This window comes from Pholcus phalangioides, unplaced genomic scaffold, assembly GCF_987345545.1.
Source record: "Pholcus phalangioides strain wild (caught in Gottingen) unplaced genomic scaffold, Ppha-v1.0 ptg000015l_1, whole genome shotgun sequence".
In the NCBI taxonomy this organism is placed as follows: domain Eukaryota; kingdom Metazoa; phylum Arthropoda; class Arachnida; order Araneae; family Pholcidae; genus Pholcus; species Pholcus phalangioides.
In genome coordinates, this window is record NW_028301608.1 from 75,984,539 (window position 1) to 75,999,136 (window position 14,598).

At 38.0% G+C, this 14,598-nt stretch overlaps 1 protein-coding gene and 1 long non-coding RNA gene across 2 annotated transcripts; one reads left to right on the forward strand and one right to left on the reverse strand.

The window, feature by feature from the left end:
* Positions 1 to 4,742: 4,742 nt before the first annotated feature.
* On the reverse strand, positions 4,743 to 6,480 carry LOC149076702 (uncharacterized). The gene is made up of 2 exons (XR_016193970.1): positions 6,281 to 6,480; positions 4,743 to 4,861 (listed from the first exon to the last, which is right to left on the reverse strand). It is a non-coding gene; the product is annotated as an uncharacterized LOC149076702 (long non-coding RNA).
* Positions 6,481 to 11,853: 5,373 nt separating this feature from the next.
* LOC149076703 (uncharacterized) lies at positions 11,854 to 13,890 on the forward strand. Its single transcript, XM_089242290.1, has one exon. It carries the CDS (start codon positions 11,854 to 11,856, stop codon positions 13,888 to 13,890), a length of 2,037 nt encoding a protein of 678 aa, XP_089098416.1.
* Positions 13,891 to 14,598: the final 708 nt, after the last annotated feature.

Sequence of the window (14,598 nt, forward strand, 5' to 3'; positions counted from 1 at the left end):
CCCTCTTACTCCTACGGATTTATGGACAGCCCTGCAGGATTCATGGTGTCAATTACCTCCAGCACTACTGCAGACATTAATCGAGTCCATGCCACGTCGTGTTGCGGCACTTCTGCGGGCTCGTGGGGGCCCTACACGATATTAGGCAGGTGCACTATTCTTATTGGCTCTTCGGTGTGTAAAATACAAGAGAAATGAAGATAAAAAAGAGGTAGCGCTAAGATATCTTTTGAATGACAAAAGCGCTAGTGCTGCTCACTTGTTCTTTCAAAAATATATAAGTAGGGGAGAATTAGCGGTTCTGGAACAGTAGGCAATCCCTGGAGGGACAGAGCCTGGGCCGTGACTGGTTTGTCGGAACAATAGGCATCTCCACTTAATCCCCACCTGCTGCCCTTTGCTGCTACGCGATAAGGGAGGTTGCGATGAGGGACACTAGATGGCGCTGTGATCTTTACATTTTTTATTGGGGGTCGTTCTTAAATTAAATTTTTTATGTCACGTCAGGGATCTTTGCCAAATTAAATTTTTTATTGGAGGTCATTATTAAATTAAAAATTTTTATGTCACGCCAGGGATCTTTACTGTTTTCTTTCCTAAATTAAATTTTTTATGTCTAAGAGTTCTTAAATTAAATTTTTTTTATGTCACACAACACTCCATAGAGGGATCTTTCTTAAATTAAACTTTTTTTTATGTCAATTTTCCCAAGTCTGACTAAAAAGTTTTCAGAGTCCCTATAGTCTGTTTCAGGTTAACTTTGCAGTGAAGAGAAAGGTAGAGAGTGTATTCCTTCGCCGCAAAATATAGTTCTCATATATCGGACGTTTAAGATGAACCTTTATACAGAATATTTCAATTTTTTCTATGATTTTGAAAAAAATACTGAAAAAAAATCGTTTTGAACCGATGTTTACTTGTTTAAAATCTTTAAATTGTAAAAAATATTGGTTACCATTATTAAAAATCCATAGCAACGGCAACGACACTCTGGCGCGATATCCTAGAAATTTTCCCCGCCAATATCACTGTCGTGTTTTTTTTCGTTACACAATTATATACTGTATATATACATTTTTTTTTTTCGTTATTTGGTTGAATTTTCCATAACGATTCAATTTTTCATTCAGTTTTACATGCAGTTATAGGCTTACATAAAAACGAATATTCAATCAGTTTATTTTCTCCCAAAAATAGGCTTCAGTGAGTTCAGATATTCACTCATAGATTACAAGAAGTGTTTCTCTTCCACGAGAGTGTCGATACTATTGTGACTTGTGAGAGGCCCTCTATGGGTGCAGAAGTTTTGGTTATAGGTCCTCCTTTTTTTAATTATTTATTTTTTGCCATGTTTATGGGATAGTTTTAGTTTCCGATCACGGAGAGTGTTGACAGAGTCGCGACTTCCACTCACACGAACGGGCGCCATCTTCCACACACCCGTTTCTCCTCATGCCCCTTGCCTTTAGCGTCTCTTGAGATACAATAAATGAGTGGGGGGGTCCACAGTGGTTTGGGCTTTCATCTGTTATGTGACAGTTGTGTCTTAATTTTCACCAGAGATAGCCACGCTAAAGTTCTCTGCTCTTCCATTCCTGAATACTATATTTTTGGTTTTTGAATATTCGTTGTAAACAAAACTCCATAAGAATAATCCGTAACAAAAGACTAAAGCTGTCGGGAAAACAAGAGGCATCGACGTATACCGTTCGGGGAAAGGGGGAGGTCGAGTGACGGAAATTTCGGCAAGAAAAGTGAGTAAAAAAATTCTAAACTTTTCCGTATCATTATTATTATTTGGTGCTATTCCTGCATTTACACGTGAAAACAGAGTTAGCCTGCTTCTTCTTAATTTTATTTAACATTAATTTTTTCCATATAAATTGAAGAAAAAATTAAAAATCCCCAAGTTTTTGAGAGCCATCGTCAATATACAGTATTTTAAAATTACACGTTGCTTTCATAATATTGTTTGGATTTTTTTTTTGTAAATAAATTTCAGCTGAGGGAAGGGAAATATTGCAGAAAAATATATGACTTTTTTGAAATTTTTAATGTTACTTACGGCCCATCAATGAAGAGTAAGTGGCACGCTGATAGAAGATAATTATTTTTTTCTAAATTTTAAAACATTTTCTAATCAAAAAACAAAACAAATGATTTCAAAAACCTCACTTTAATTTCTGAAAGTATCGGCAGTGGTTTTCTTTTAATTCTATAATTATTACTAATCTAACTGTGGAATTACGTTACACGTAAAAAATATTTTTCTCAGTGAGATTGGCGAGAATCGGCCATACCTTACCGAGGCCGCGCATCGATACATTGGTTAAGAGGCTTTCGTTCCCATAGCAACGAGTGATGCGGTTCCCTCGTAGCTTCCCCTTCACTGCAAAGTTAACCTGAAACGGACTATAGAAGTTTCCAACGCTAAGAGGGAATTATGGTTTTTTAACTTTCCCGTCGGGCTTTTTGAAATAAAATATTTTTAGCCACAAGCCGTTCTTACTTTTTTTTATGTCTAACCTTCCCTAAATTAAACTTTTTTTTTTGTCAGTTTTCCAGTCTCAACAATGACGTCACCCTCTGTATACCGAGGCTAACGCGAAAGAGAGGGCTATGGGGCACTCAAAGTCCCGTGATCAACCACGACCACCTAGATAACAGGCCTCTGCACACGTGATCAGGAATGCTGTGACGTCAGCAAGAGTAGTGCTATCGTTCCTCCATGACCCTACTCGAAGCACGATTGAACGTGTTTGTTTGTTCTAGGTTATATAGGAGGTCGTGGATCAACTGGATCCTACTTTTTTTTTCCCCAATCATCCTAGAAAATTAAAGCTAATGACGAAAATCAAAGTTTCCATCATTAAATTATCGCATGATGTCACATTTTCTAAGAGGGATCGTTCTTAAATTATCGTTTTCTCGAACTTACTTTTTTCCAAACGGGTTTGATGAGGGCTTAAATTATTTTTTTTAAATAAAAAAAATTAATTATCGTGTTTAGCAAATACGATACCAAGGAGCCTTTCCCAAATTAAATTTATTTTATGTCACATTTTCTGAGGTAGTTATTCTAAAGGGATCGTCATTAGATTATCGTTTGGAATTTTCTTTTCTATCCCAAGTGATGAGATTCTTTTCAAAGAGGGGTCATTCCTAAATCATAGTTTGGACTTTTTTTTTATCCCCATATTCAAATCTGACGTGATGCGATTTTCCACAAGCTCGTTTATAAATCAGCTAGTAAACATGCATGTAACAAGTTCTTAAGGAACAATTTATTTGAATATAGCACCACTTTATTTTCGTATACGTCCTTCCAAAATTATCGTTTACATTAATACACTCCGTGATGGGATTTTTTTCAAAGCGGGGTTGTATCGCTCGGAAAACTTTTTTTTTTGTGAAATTTGTCACAACTCTGACGTCACATCGAATCAATTTCATACCCATGACGTCAGGTTTTCACATAGGTCGTTCTTGAATTATCGTTTACACGTCATTAAATTATCGTTTCGGTTAAACTTTTCATGCTCTGACATGTTTTTACCATCGTGTTACTTCTCTTGAAATATGAGTTCTTTTACCTAACAGAGAATTTTCCGAGCTTTAAAATAAAAGAGCTACCGCAAATGAATTACAGTCTTTTCTACAAATCAAGTTTTCATTTATTCAATATTTTAAATAAATTTCTTCAATCATGCATTTAAATTTTTTGTAATTAATCAAGCAATTTTCCGCGACGTTATGATTTTCCACTGGAATTTTAGCGATGTCATGAAAGTCAAGACATGATCGTAATAGATGCAATATGTTATGTTATCATGCAACTGTAGGCATTCGTGCCCAGCTGATAACCCATGGCGCATCCATGACGACTAAATATTTTTCCCTGCGAAATCATAACTTTTTTTTTTAACTTCCGACTATAGCATCGATAATGTAGAACTCGTGTTCATCACTTCAGATTGTTTTTTTTCCCGCTAACTTCTATTATTTTTTCCAGTGACATCCTTTCTAATGTTCTGATTACAGTAACAAAGTTTTTGTTGGAAAAGCTCAAATGCAGTTCTTCCATCTACTCTAAATCGAGATATCACACTTAGTACGAGAAGAGGTTAAATAGATGTCGAACTAGCATAAAAACTCTTGATCAGTATAGTTCATTCTTTCTTAATAGTCAACCAGCAGGCAGACTTTCTAGCTTTCATTACAAAATAGTAATTTTTTCAGCATGCATTTGTTATTCTTAAAGAAACCCCCACGAGAGACGTTTTAGTGATCTCACAGTCAAATAGTGTGATAAGACAAAATATTTTATCCGAATATATATGATTTCATGAAGTAACAAAAGAATTAAAGGTAATCTTTCAATGAAGAGTCGAGAATCACTTACCAAGGTGGATGCTCATTCATCGTTTATTGAGACTGCAAAAAAAGTTAGCTTACATCGTTTAATACTAACTTCAACCTTTTACCTGCAAACTTGCGCATTTGTGAACATCGGGGAAAAAATAACAACGATGAAGAAGATGCTATAGAAACAATAAAATCAAAAATATAGTAATACCACAAGAGGCTATGAAATACTTTTAACATATATTTATTTTTATTGATTATTCTAGATAATTTCTTTGAATCGTATCATCTTCCACACAACTCAATATCATCATCACCGTGATTCATTAATGGATCTTCATTTGGATTTGCCCGCAAGTTTCCATCCGCAAGAAGTTCTGGGTACAGCTGTGAATCTGATAATATCGGGGATGTCGCCTCTGATGGTGAACTTGAGATGTCGATTAAAAGGACTTCATTGGCTGATTCACGATTATTCGCCCAATTTCGAACACGTCTAAAAAATGAAACATTTGGGGAAAAAACCATTTAATTTTAAAAAAATAAATAAATTTAAAGAATAATTTTGCTATTTTTGAGTTATCATACAAAAGATTTCAATTTTAGTGATGAGGATTATATAGACAACCGAAGAAAAGAACTTTTATTTATTTTTTGTTCCCCTATGAGATCACAAAACAGCTTATGAAACTGACGGTGAAAAAATCATGCAGATCAAAAGACGTGTTGCACTTCGATAGTATGTTTAAAATGTTGATACTAATAGGGAAAACAAAAAATATTTTTTAGTATCAATTTTTATGTTTCTATTCAGCATAAAAATAGTTTAAACCAAATCAAGTGTCAGGAATATTATGTTTATTACAACTGACTACGTTCGTGGCACTTTTAAAAACAGAGCAGTCTATACAAAACGTATGGTTTTAATCATAATTCAGAGATATTTTTGAGCTGTTTCGCATTATTTCCTCGAAATTAGCTTATTTTTATACTTACGCTGAACATTGTACACTGAAAAACTAATGTATATAGTCATTTTATACACTACGTGGCTATAGTAGTTGTTAATGCATTGTAGATGCAATGCAATGTATCTTAGAACTAGAAGTTCTAAGATATGCTAAATATTTTCTGAAATATGTTAGTTTTTATGAAACAATACATGAACTTTGAAAGAAAAGAAGTTCAATATTTTATATTTAAACAGTTGTAAAATGCGACTGAACATACAACCAGTTCATTGCACAGAGTTAGTATCATCTGTAACCACGACTAAAAATTTCATTAAAATATCGAACATACTTTCGAGGAAATGAGTTTTGCACGCAGTGAAGTTACGAAAAACACGAATCTTCATGAAACACGCTTCAAAATTAGTTGAGATCTATACTCGGATTGAATTGACTCAACTAGAATTTTTTTCAACACTTCACATATATAAGAATAAATTAGTTACATATTTCTGTGAAAAAGAAAAGAATCGACAACTTCCATGAAATTCGTCATTTGAAGATAGTCTGCAACCTTAAGTTCAGATCGAGAAACGCTCATAACGTTATATATCGATCGCTAACAAATGAGAGATGCACATCGCACACTTATTTTTACCTTTAAAACCAAAAACGATCCAAACTCTGTTGGAAAATTTTAACCGCTTGATGGGTGTACATCATTCTTAAAATGCAGGCTGAACACTCCAATAAAACCAAAACCACTGATAGTTTTTTTTTATACTCTTCTAAATTTTCAAGGCAAGAAAGGACTGAATTTTTTATAATCAGAGACTAATTCAACCTCAAGAGTCACAACAGGCAAAATGACCAAGACAGTCAAAATTAACAGGAAAACAATATAAAATAATTGTTTGATTTCACAATAAGAATCGATAAAACGGAATAAATTGAAAACTACTTACATCAATTTTCCTTTTTTTCGTTGATGAATTTCCCTTCTCAGGAGACCTTTTCATAGATGACTGGGCATTCCCTTCCAAGGCATCACACATTTCATGTAAGGATTCTATGCTCATTTCAAACTGAGCGAAGTCATTGAGTAAATCACACTCTTGCTGCATATTGTAAGAAAGCCTAGAAAAATTCAGCTGAAATGTGAAGAAAATCGCTGTCACAGTGAGGTGAGTATCCCGACGTGCTCTTGGTATTTAAACTCTCTTATCAGTCAATGACGCATCATGACAAGCAACGCGGATAAAAGAATGAATACGGAAAGCCGTGACGTGGATTACAACATAATTTCAATTAGCAGCAACTTATCAAAAATATACTTCGAATCAATTTCGCTGTCTTTTGAAAATGTCACTATCTTCATAAATCCGTAAGTGAAATAATTCAACCTCTCATAAGGAAGTCGCAACCTGACATGAAAAAAAGTTCTTTCGACTCCATTCTTGAATTGCCATATGAAGTAGTTGCAAATCACCTGCGAGAACACTATGTATCGATCACATATTCAGAGACCCTCGCAAAGAATGGTAATGAAAATTTTCTCAATTTTGAAGCTCAACGTGAAGAAAATCCCTCTTACTTGCATCACTCAGTCACTGTATAGACTTTTTTTCTTCACATCTTTGTCTCTACACTCCACAAGCCAATATAGCAAAAAAATTTTAATTAATTTTTTTTTTCTGTTTAAACATTTTTCTTAATTTTTTAATATTTTAAATTAATTCTTTAATAATAAATTCTCTCGAACTTAACCTATAACCCTCGTCATCTAACACGCATGCCACAGCAAACAGGAAGAAATTTACTTACTCATAGAGTGTAGCGACAGAGATGGAAAATCTAAATACACTAGCTGGAATCAAACGAAAGAAATGAGGTGATTACAGTTTATCAGACACCAGTTCTAATATGCGTAGATTAGACCAGGTTGAGGATTTCCGCTCGTATAGAATTATGCTAAAATATCAAAGTTCGACTAATTTGGGGGGGGGGGGGAGGGTGTGATGTTTTACGCCGCGATTGCAGCCGTAGTTAACATTCCAACCACCTAAATGGCTCAGAATAGAGGCACTAGTTAGTCAGCCACATGAGTGTTTGCCCATCTTTACGCTTCTTCTTTGATTCATATACCAATGTGTGTGATAATCAAGTGAAACCAACAGTTCCATAATATGCAACCCCTGATACGGGTTCATGAAGTGAGGAGTGCTAAACCGAGATAGTTGTAAATAGTCAAAAGTGGGTGATAAGAGGATCGAATAATAAGAGTGAGTTGTTGTCTCGAACGTACTCATGCAATCCCTTCAAACTGAGCATTTAACAAAAACATTTAACAAAAATTTGTTAAATGTCCAGTTTGTCAAATTTTTGTTCATCTATACATCGCCGTAGTGTCATTAGTGCTTTTCAACGCGGAGAGCATGTGATGAGAACAGTGATTTCAACAAAATTCAGTTCACTAAAACTGAGTTATGGATGTATAATTGATTGTTTTTTCCCACAGCAGTGTTCCATAGGAGAAACTATGTTTTTTTTACTTTCCTTTGTTAGAAACAACGTCGAGAGGTGTGCGTAGACCAATCATTTGATTGATTGATGGACACGTAATGCATTGTGGACGATAACTCACTCGAAAGAAGTGGACTGTAAACACTTTTATTAATTTTACGATAATTTTAATTCACAAATATAACAAATGAACTCGCACGAAATCCCGATCGAGGGAATCGTTGTACAATTGACCAGCTCGAGGTCCCAACTCACACACAAACTGACACACACTCAGTGATGGTAACCCCGTCAAGCAAAATTTCCCACAAAAATTTCCCTTTTGACTAAATTTTTCCCACACATTCCGAAATTTTTGCTGCCATCTATCGGTAGCAATATGTAGTCAATTATTTTACACTAGAAAAGCATTGTTTGGCATTTATATATTTTTTTTCAACAGAAATTCTTTTGTTTGACCAAATTTCAAAATTTCCCACAAACGCCAAGAAATTTCCCATATGGACCAATTTTGGCCAATTTTTCCCACGAATATGGGAAATTTCCCACGAGTTACCATCACTGCACACACTCATAAAAAACGCTTTTTCTCTCTCTCTCTCTTTCCCTGGGAACGGGAGGGGAGCTCTCATCAACTTTTTTTCTTCTTCTTTTTTACTAATAATAATAATATTATTATTACGCAGCAACATACCGCCGGGCGTTGCAATGTTCTTTAAACATTCAACCAATTGCAATTATAATGTAATAATATATAAAACTGATCATATCAAAACCTGAACAAATACAAATTTTAACTAAATACACAGAATAAAGAAAATTGACACGCTCAATTACATTATAAATTAACACTTTCCGATACATAATAAAGCATAATATACGATATTTACATTAATTTTCCATAGGTAAAATACACAATTTTGAAATAGGTCGCTTATATGTGCCTGAAGCCGTTTTCACAGCAACCACTCTAATCTTGTTATCCTGTTTGCCAGGATATGTTCCCGTAATTCGACCTATAGACCATTTACAAGGAGGCAAATTATCCTCTTTAACAATGACCATGTCACCTATTTTTACGTTTTCCTTTTCGGAGAACCACTTATTCCGTTGCTGTAATGTACTCAAATATTCTCGATGCCACCTTTTCCAAATGACTTGTACGAATTTCGTTGTTTGTTGCCATCGGTTAAGCCAATTTTCTGGCACCGAAGTCAACTCTGGTTCTGGAAGTGAAGTGATCGGTCTTCCAATAAGAAAATGACCAGGTGTTAGGGCCTCCAAGTCATTTGGGTCTTCTGACATGGCAGATATTGGTCTAGAATTTAGGACTCCTTCTATTTGAGTCAAAACAGTAAGAAATTCTTCGTAAGTGAGCCTTGTCTGGCCGATGGTTCGTTTTAAGTGGTATTTGCAAGATTTCACTCCTGCTTCCCAGAGACCACCGAAGTTTGGTGTTCGGGGAGGAATGAATTTCCAATCTACGCTATCCGAGGATAAATAGCCAGCAAGCAGGGGCGTAGCCAGAAATTTCGTTCGGGGGGGGGGACCAAAGTGACAGAACAATAGATTTGGCCATCTTTTTCCCTTTTTTCGGTCATTTTCTCACATTTCGGGGGGGGGACCAGACCCCCAAGTCCCCCCCCCCCCCGGCTACGCCCTTGCCAGCAAGGTCCTCATCTGGTTGAGCTACAAGGTTGTATAAGTTTTTGAGCTCAACATTTGCTCCCACAAAATTTTTTGCATTATCTGAATACAACTTAACACACTTTCCTCTTCGAAAAGTGAACCTTTTAAGAGTTGCAATAAATGCAGCAGTGGTAAGATCAGTAACAATATCCAGATGGATTGCTTTCGTCACTAAACATACAAAAATACACACATATATTTTATTCAAGGTACCCTTTCTTTGATTTTTGTACTTTATAGAAAAGGGTCCACAAAAATCGACACCAGAAATGTTGAATGCAAAATCTCTCGTTACACGATCCTTAGGTAAAACACCCATAATTTGTTGAGCCGTTATAGGTTTAGCTTTAAAGCACACAATGCAATCATGAACAATTTTTCTACATACACTTTTACCATTTATAACCCAAAACTTTTGTCTGAGTTGATTCAATAATGCTTGTGGCCCTAAATGCAGATACGTATTATGATAATGTACAACAATCAACTTGGTTAATCGGTGTTTTGTGGGCAATAGAATAGGAAACTTCTGATTATAGCCTTATATTATTTAATCGGCCACCAACTCTCAAGATTCCTTTTTCGTCCACAAAAGGATTCAAACTTTTTAGCGGACTGTCGAAAGGGACAGTAAGGTTCCGGGACGAATCGTCAGGGAAGCTGCTAAACGAAGAAGCAAAAGAGGGAAAAACTACCCTGAAAAATATAGCGCGGGAGCCACAGAGAGAAGAAAAGAGAAACGCTCCCCACCTGGGGTTTTTTTATTATTATATTATTATGATGAGTGTGGTGTTGTAAGGTGTGATGTGCTCGTTGTGTAGCACTTTTCTCTATCCTCCTTAATCGAAATAAATATGATTATTGTTTTGAAAGACGACTCATCAATGAGTACGTGTTCAGTTACTCGACCACGAAGAGGGAGGATCGTTACTGGCGCAGTCGACAGGATTTAGAACTAAAAAAAAATCGGGGGAACATTTTGAAGAATAACACTTATGAAGAAGGACAAAATGGTCACAGCGTTCCTCCATTGTCAAGCTGAAAGAGAAAGCATGGACTGCTGATGACGGGTGGTTCCTGAGAGCACCATTGCTCTGCAGTTGAAAGGTAAAGAGCATCATTTGCTCCAGAGGCGTATGTGGCGAGCATCAGCTCTAATGGCATATTCAGCGAGCATCAGTTCCAGTGGTGTATTCAGCGACCATAGGCGTAGGTGGCGAGCATCAGCTCCAGTGGCGTATTGAGCGAGCATCAGCTCCAGTGGCGTATTGAGCGAGCATCAGCTCCAGCGGCATAGTTGACGAGCATCATTGCTCCAGTGGCGTATTCAGCGAGCATCATTGCTCCAGTGGCGTATTCAGCGAGCATCAGCTCGAGCGGCATAGTTGACGAGCATCATTGCTCCAGAGGCGTAGGTGGCGAGCATCAGCTACAGTGGCGTATTCAGCGAGTATCAGCTCCAGTGGCGTATTCAGCGAGCATCAGCTCCAGTGGCGTATTCAGCGAGCATCAGCTCCAGTGGCGTATTCAGCGAGCATCATTGCTCCGGCGGTTCGTGTGGCGAGCATCAGCTCTAGTGATATACGTGAGAGCATTATTGCCCTGTTGTGTGTCAAGTGAGAGCATCATTGCTCTGTTGTTTATCAAGTGAGAGCATTATTGCCCTGTTGTGTGTCAAGTGAGAGCATCATTGCTCTGTTGTTTATCAAGTGAGAGCATCATTGCCCTGATGTGTGTCAAGTGAGAGCATCATTGCTCTGTTGTTTATCAAGTGAGAGCATCATTGCTCTGTTGTTTATCAAGTGTGATAGCATCATTGCCCTTTTGTTTATCAAGTGAGAGCATCATTGCTCTGTTGTTTATCAAGTGAGAGCATCATTGCTCTGTTGTTTATCAAGTGAGAGCATCATTGCTCTGTTGTTTATCAAGTGAGAGCATCATTGCTCTGTTGTGTGTTGAAACGGCGGTAATTATGCGAGTACTGATTTTTTTTTTTGGAAAGATACGTCAGTATTATTCGCTCAGAAAATGATATTTTTTTTTTGAAACGTCAGTTTATTATTGAGAATGTGATTTTTTTTTTTTTTTTGAACAGCAGTATTATCGCACATACTAATTTTTTTTTTACAATTATCTTCGAATGTACGATTTTATATATATATATTTTTTTTTTTTTTTTGGGGTTTGTTTGAAATACGTCAGTATTATTGTGCATATATCTATCTATATATATTTTTTTTTCTCGAATGATTAGTCATTAGTATATGACGTAGACTAGGTGCGAACATTTATATAAGTGAAAAAAAAAAACGCTATACCAAGCAACATGGCATACCTCGGGCGTGCAAGGAGGGATGATTTGGTGGTTTTGGCAGAGGAGTTGGGTCTGGTGGTCAAGGACGGATCGAACATATTGGACTTGAGGAATAGCATCCTCAAATGTGACGGCTATGACGAGGAGTTCATCCGAGAGCAGTTAGCTGTCATCAAGGGAGACAGGGAAGCACGAGAGGAGCGTGACCTAGCTGAAGGGAGGATGCGTGAAGAACGAGAACACCTCTTTCGAATGGAAAAACTCCGCCTGGAGATGGAAAGGACGAACGCGTCCACAAATGGACGACAGAATTTAACCTCATTCAGTACGGAACTGACGAGGCTTGTTCCAAAATTTGACGCCAAGGAGGATGACATCGCCTTATTTCTCATAATATTTGAACGCCAGGCGAACAGAATCGGGGTGGACAAAAGAAACTGGGTTTCAGCTTTGCTGACCTTATTGCCGTCAGATATAACCCAGTTAATCGCCCGAGAATCGGAAGAGAAGTTTGATGATTATGAGTACATTAAGGAGATCCTCCTTAGGAAATTCAAATTAAGTGCGGAACATTTCCGGCAAAAATTCACCAAACATCAACGCAACCCGGCGAAATCATGGCGAGAATTTGTCTTCGAAATATCGAATTTCTTCGAAGAGTGGATCCGGGGTCTGGACGTTGGTGACTTCGAGACACTGAAGAGCCTTGTCATTACTGACCAACTAAAACGACGAGTTCCCGGCGATATACGTGACCATTTCGTGGACGAATGGGCCTCTTTCATATCCCCGTCTATCCTAGCTGACAAGCTGGATGAATACGAAAGTGTGCGGTCAAACTTCAAGAAGGTGGTCTCGGGCAATGATAACGTGAAAGATGAAGCAGGCAAATATGGTAACAGTAGAAGTTTTCCTCCTAAAGCACCGAATTCCAGGCCAGGACTCAAAACCGAAATACGTAGAACCTTTGTGAAGCCAACTTGCTATTCTTGTGGCTCGGTTGGGCACATATCGAGGGCTTGCAACAATAACGCGAAAGGGCATGCCGTTGTGAATGCACAGAGTCAATTAACGACGGTGGAACCAAGTGAAGCCTCGAATATTTTGACGGTGAAGGTTTCGGTTCCTGTGTCTTCTGCGAAGGTCACGGGGAAAATCGATGAACTTAAAATTGCACCCATCAAATGCGGAACGAAAAAATTTAAAGCGATTATTGATAATGGAGCTCAGATATCAGTTCTGAGAGAGGATTTGGTGCCTTCGAACTGCGACGGAGAAGGTACTATACGAATAATATCTGCGTTCGGGGAAACTGAGGTAGCGGCACTGAAAGTTATCCCGATGAGAATCGATGATGGTATGCACAGCGACATTCCTGTAACTTGTGCCGTGTCGAAGAAACTTGTTAACGACATGTTAATATGCTCAACTGCGTACGAGGCGCTGTCGGAAAGTGTGCAGCTCACTGGGTCCATTCGGCATACCGGAGACTCAACGATGTCGGTCGTACAACTCCTGGATTCGAACGTGGAAGGAGGGAACTGCATCCCTGATGCATCACAAGTCCCCGATAAAGGAGACAAAGACTTTATCGGTTTGCTAATTGGAGATGGCGATCTCGAGAAGGGCTGGGACTTCGTACGTCTGGGCCAAAGACCTTATGGCGTAAGGAATGGTGTTCTCACTCACTCCGAGAACGTAAACGGCGAAAATATCGTACAGGTTGTCGTTCCCACCTGCAAACGAATGGAAACGCTTCGGATGGCCCATGAAATACCTTTGGCATCACATCTAGGGGAGCGCAAAACGAAACAACGCATGAAGTATTCGTCGTACTGGCCTACCATCAAAAAGGATGTTCAGAAGTTTCGTAGGAGTCGTCGAGAATGCCAAGTCAGACGCACCGTCACGTATAGAGATCGCCTACCCATCCAACCAATCGTGAGACCCGAAAACCCATTCGAGGTCTGCAGCGTTGACTACATTGGACCCTTAGAACCCAAGTCAAGCAGAGGCCATACATTGCCAGAGTACAACACGTGGGACTGATATTTGATCAGGACGTAGAATTTGGAGATGTGGACTACGCTCCTGTTCACATAAAAATGAAATCAGTCCAGGACATTCAGAACCACGTAATGGGGTTATCTAATAAGCTGGAAGTTCACAGCAACGGCAATTATTCGAAACCGAAAGAATTTTTAGACGTGTTCAGCAGTCGGGGAATGTATATATTAGGAAAATACACGGAAAATGTTTGTAAATGTGAATGCATTTCAGTGCATATGTATTACTAATGTGTATTCAGTATGGTATTTTCATTGATCCCACGATGGTAATTGTTGATTTTGTGATTTTTTTTTTGTATGTGTGCTTGAACATGTTTTTCTTTGTTCATTTCTTTTCCTAAATGTGGTAAGCTCAGTTGTCTTGAAAAAAAAGATAGACAATGAGCTCCCAAGGGGGGACGAGTAAGGTTCCGGGACGAATCGTCAGGGAAGCTGCTAAACGAAGAAGCAAAAGAGGGAAAAACTACCCTGAAAAATATAGCGCGGGAGCCACAGAGAGAAGAAAAGAGAAACGCTCCCCACCTGGGGTTTTTTTATTATTATATTATTATGATGAGTGTGGTGTTGTAAGGTGTGATGTGCTCGTTGTGTAGCACTTTTCTCTATCCTCCTTAATCAAAATAAATATGATTATTGTTTTGAAAGACGACTCATCAATGAGTACGTGTTCAGTTACTCGACCACGAAG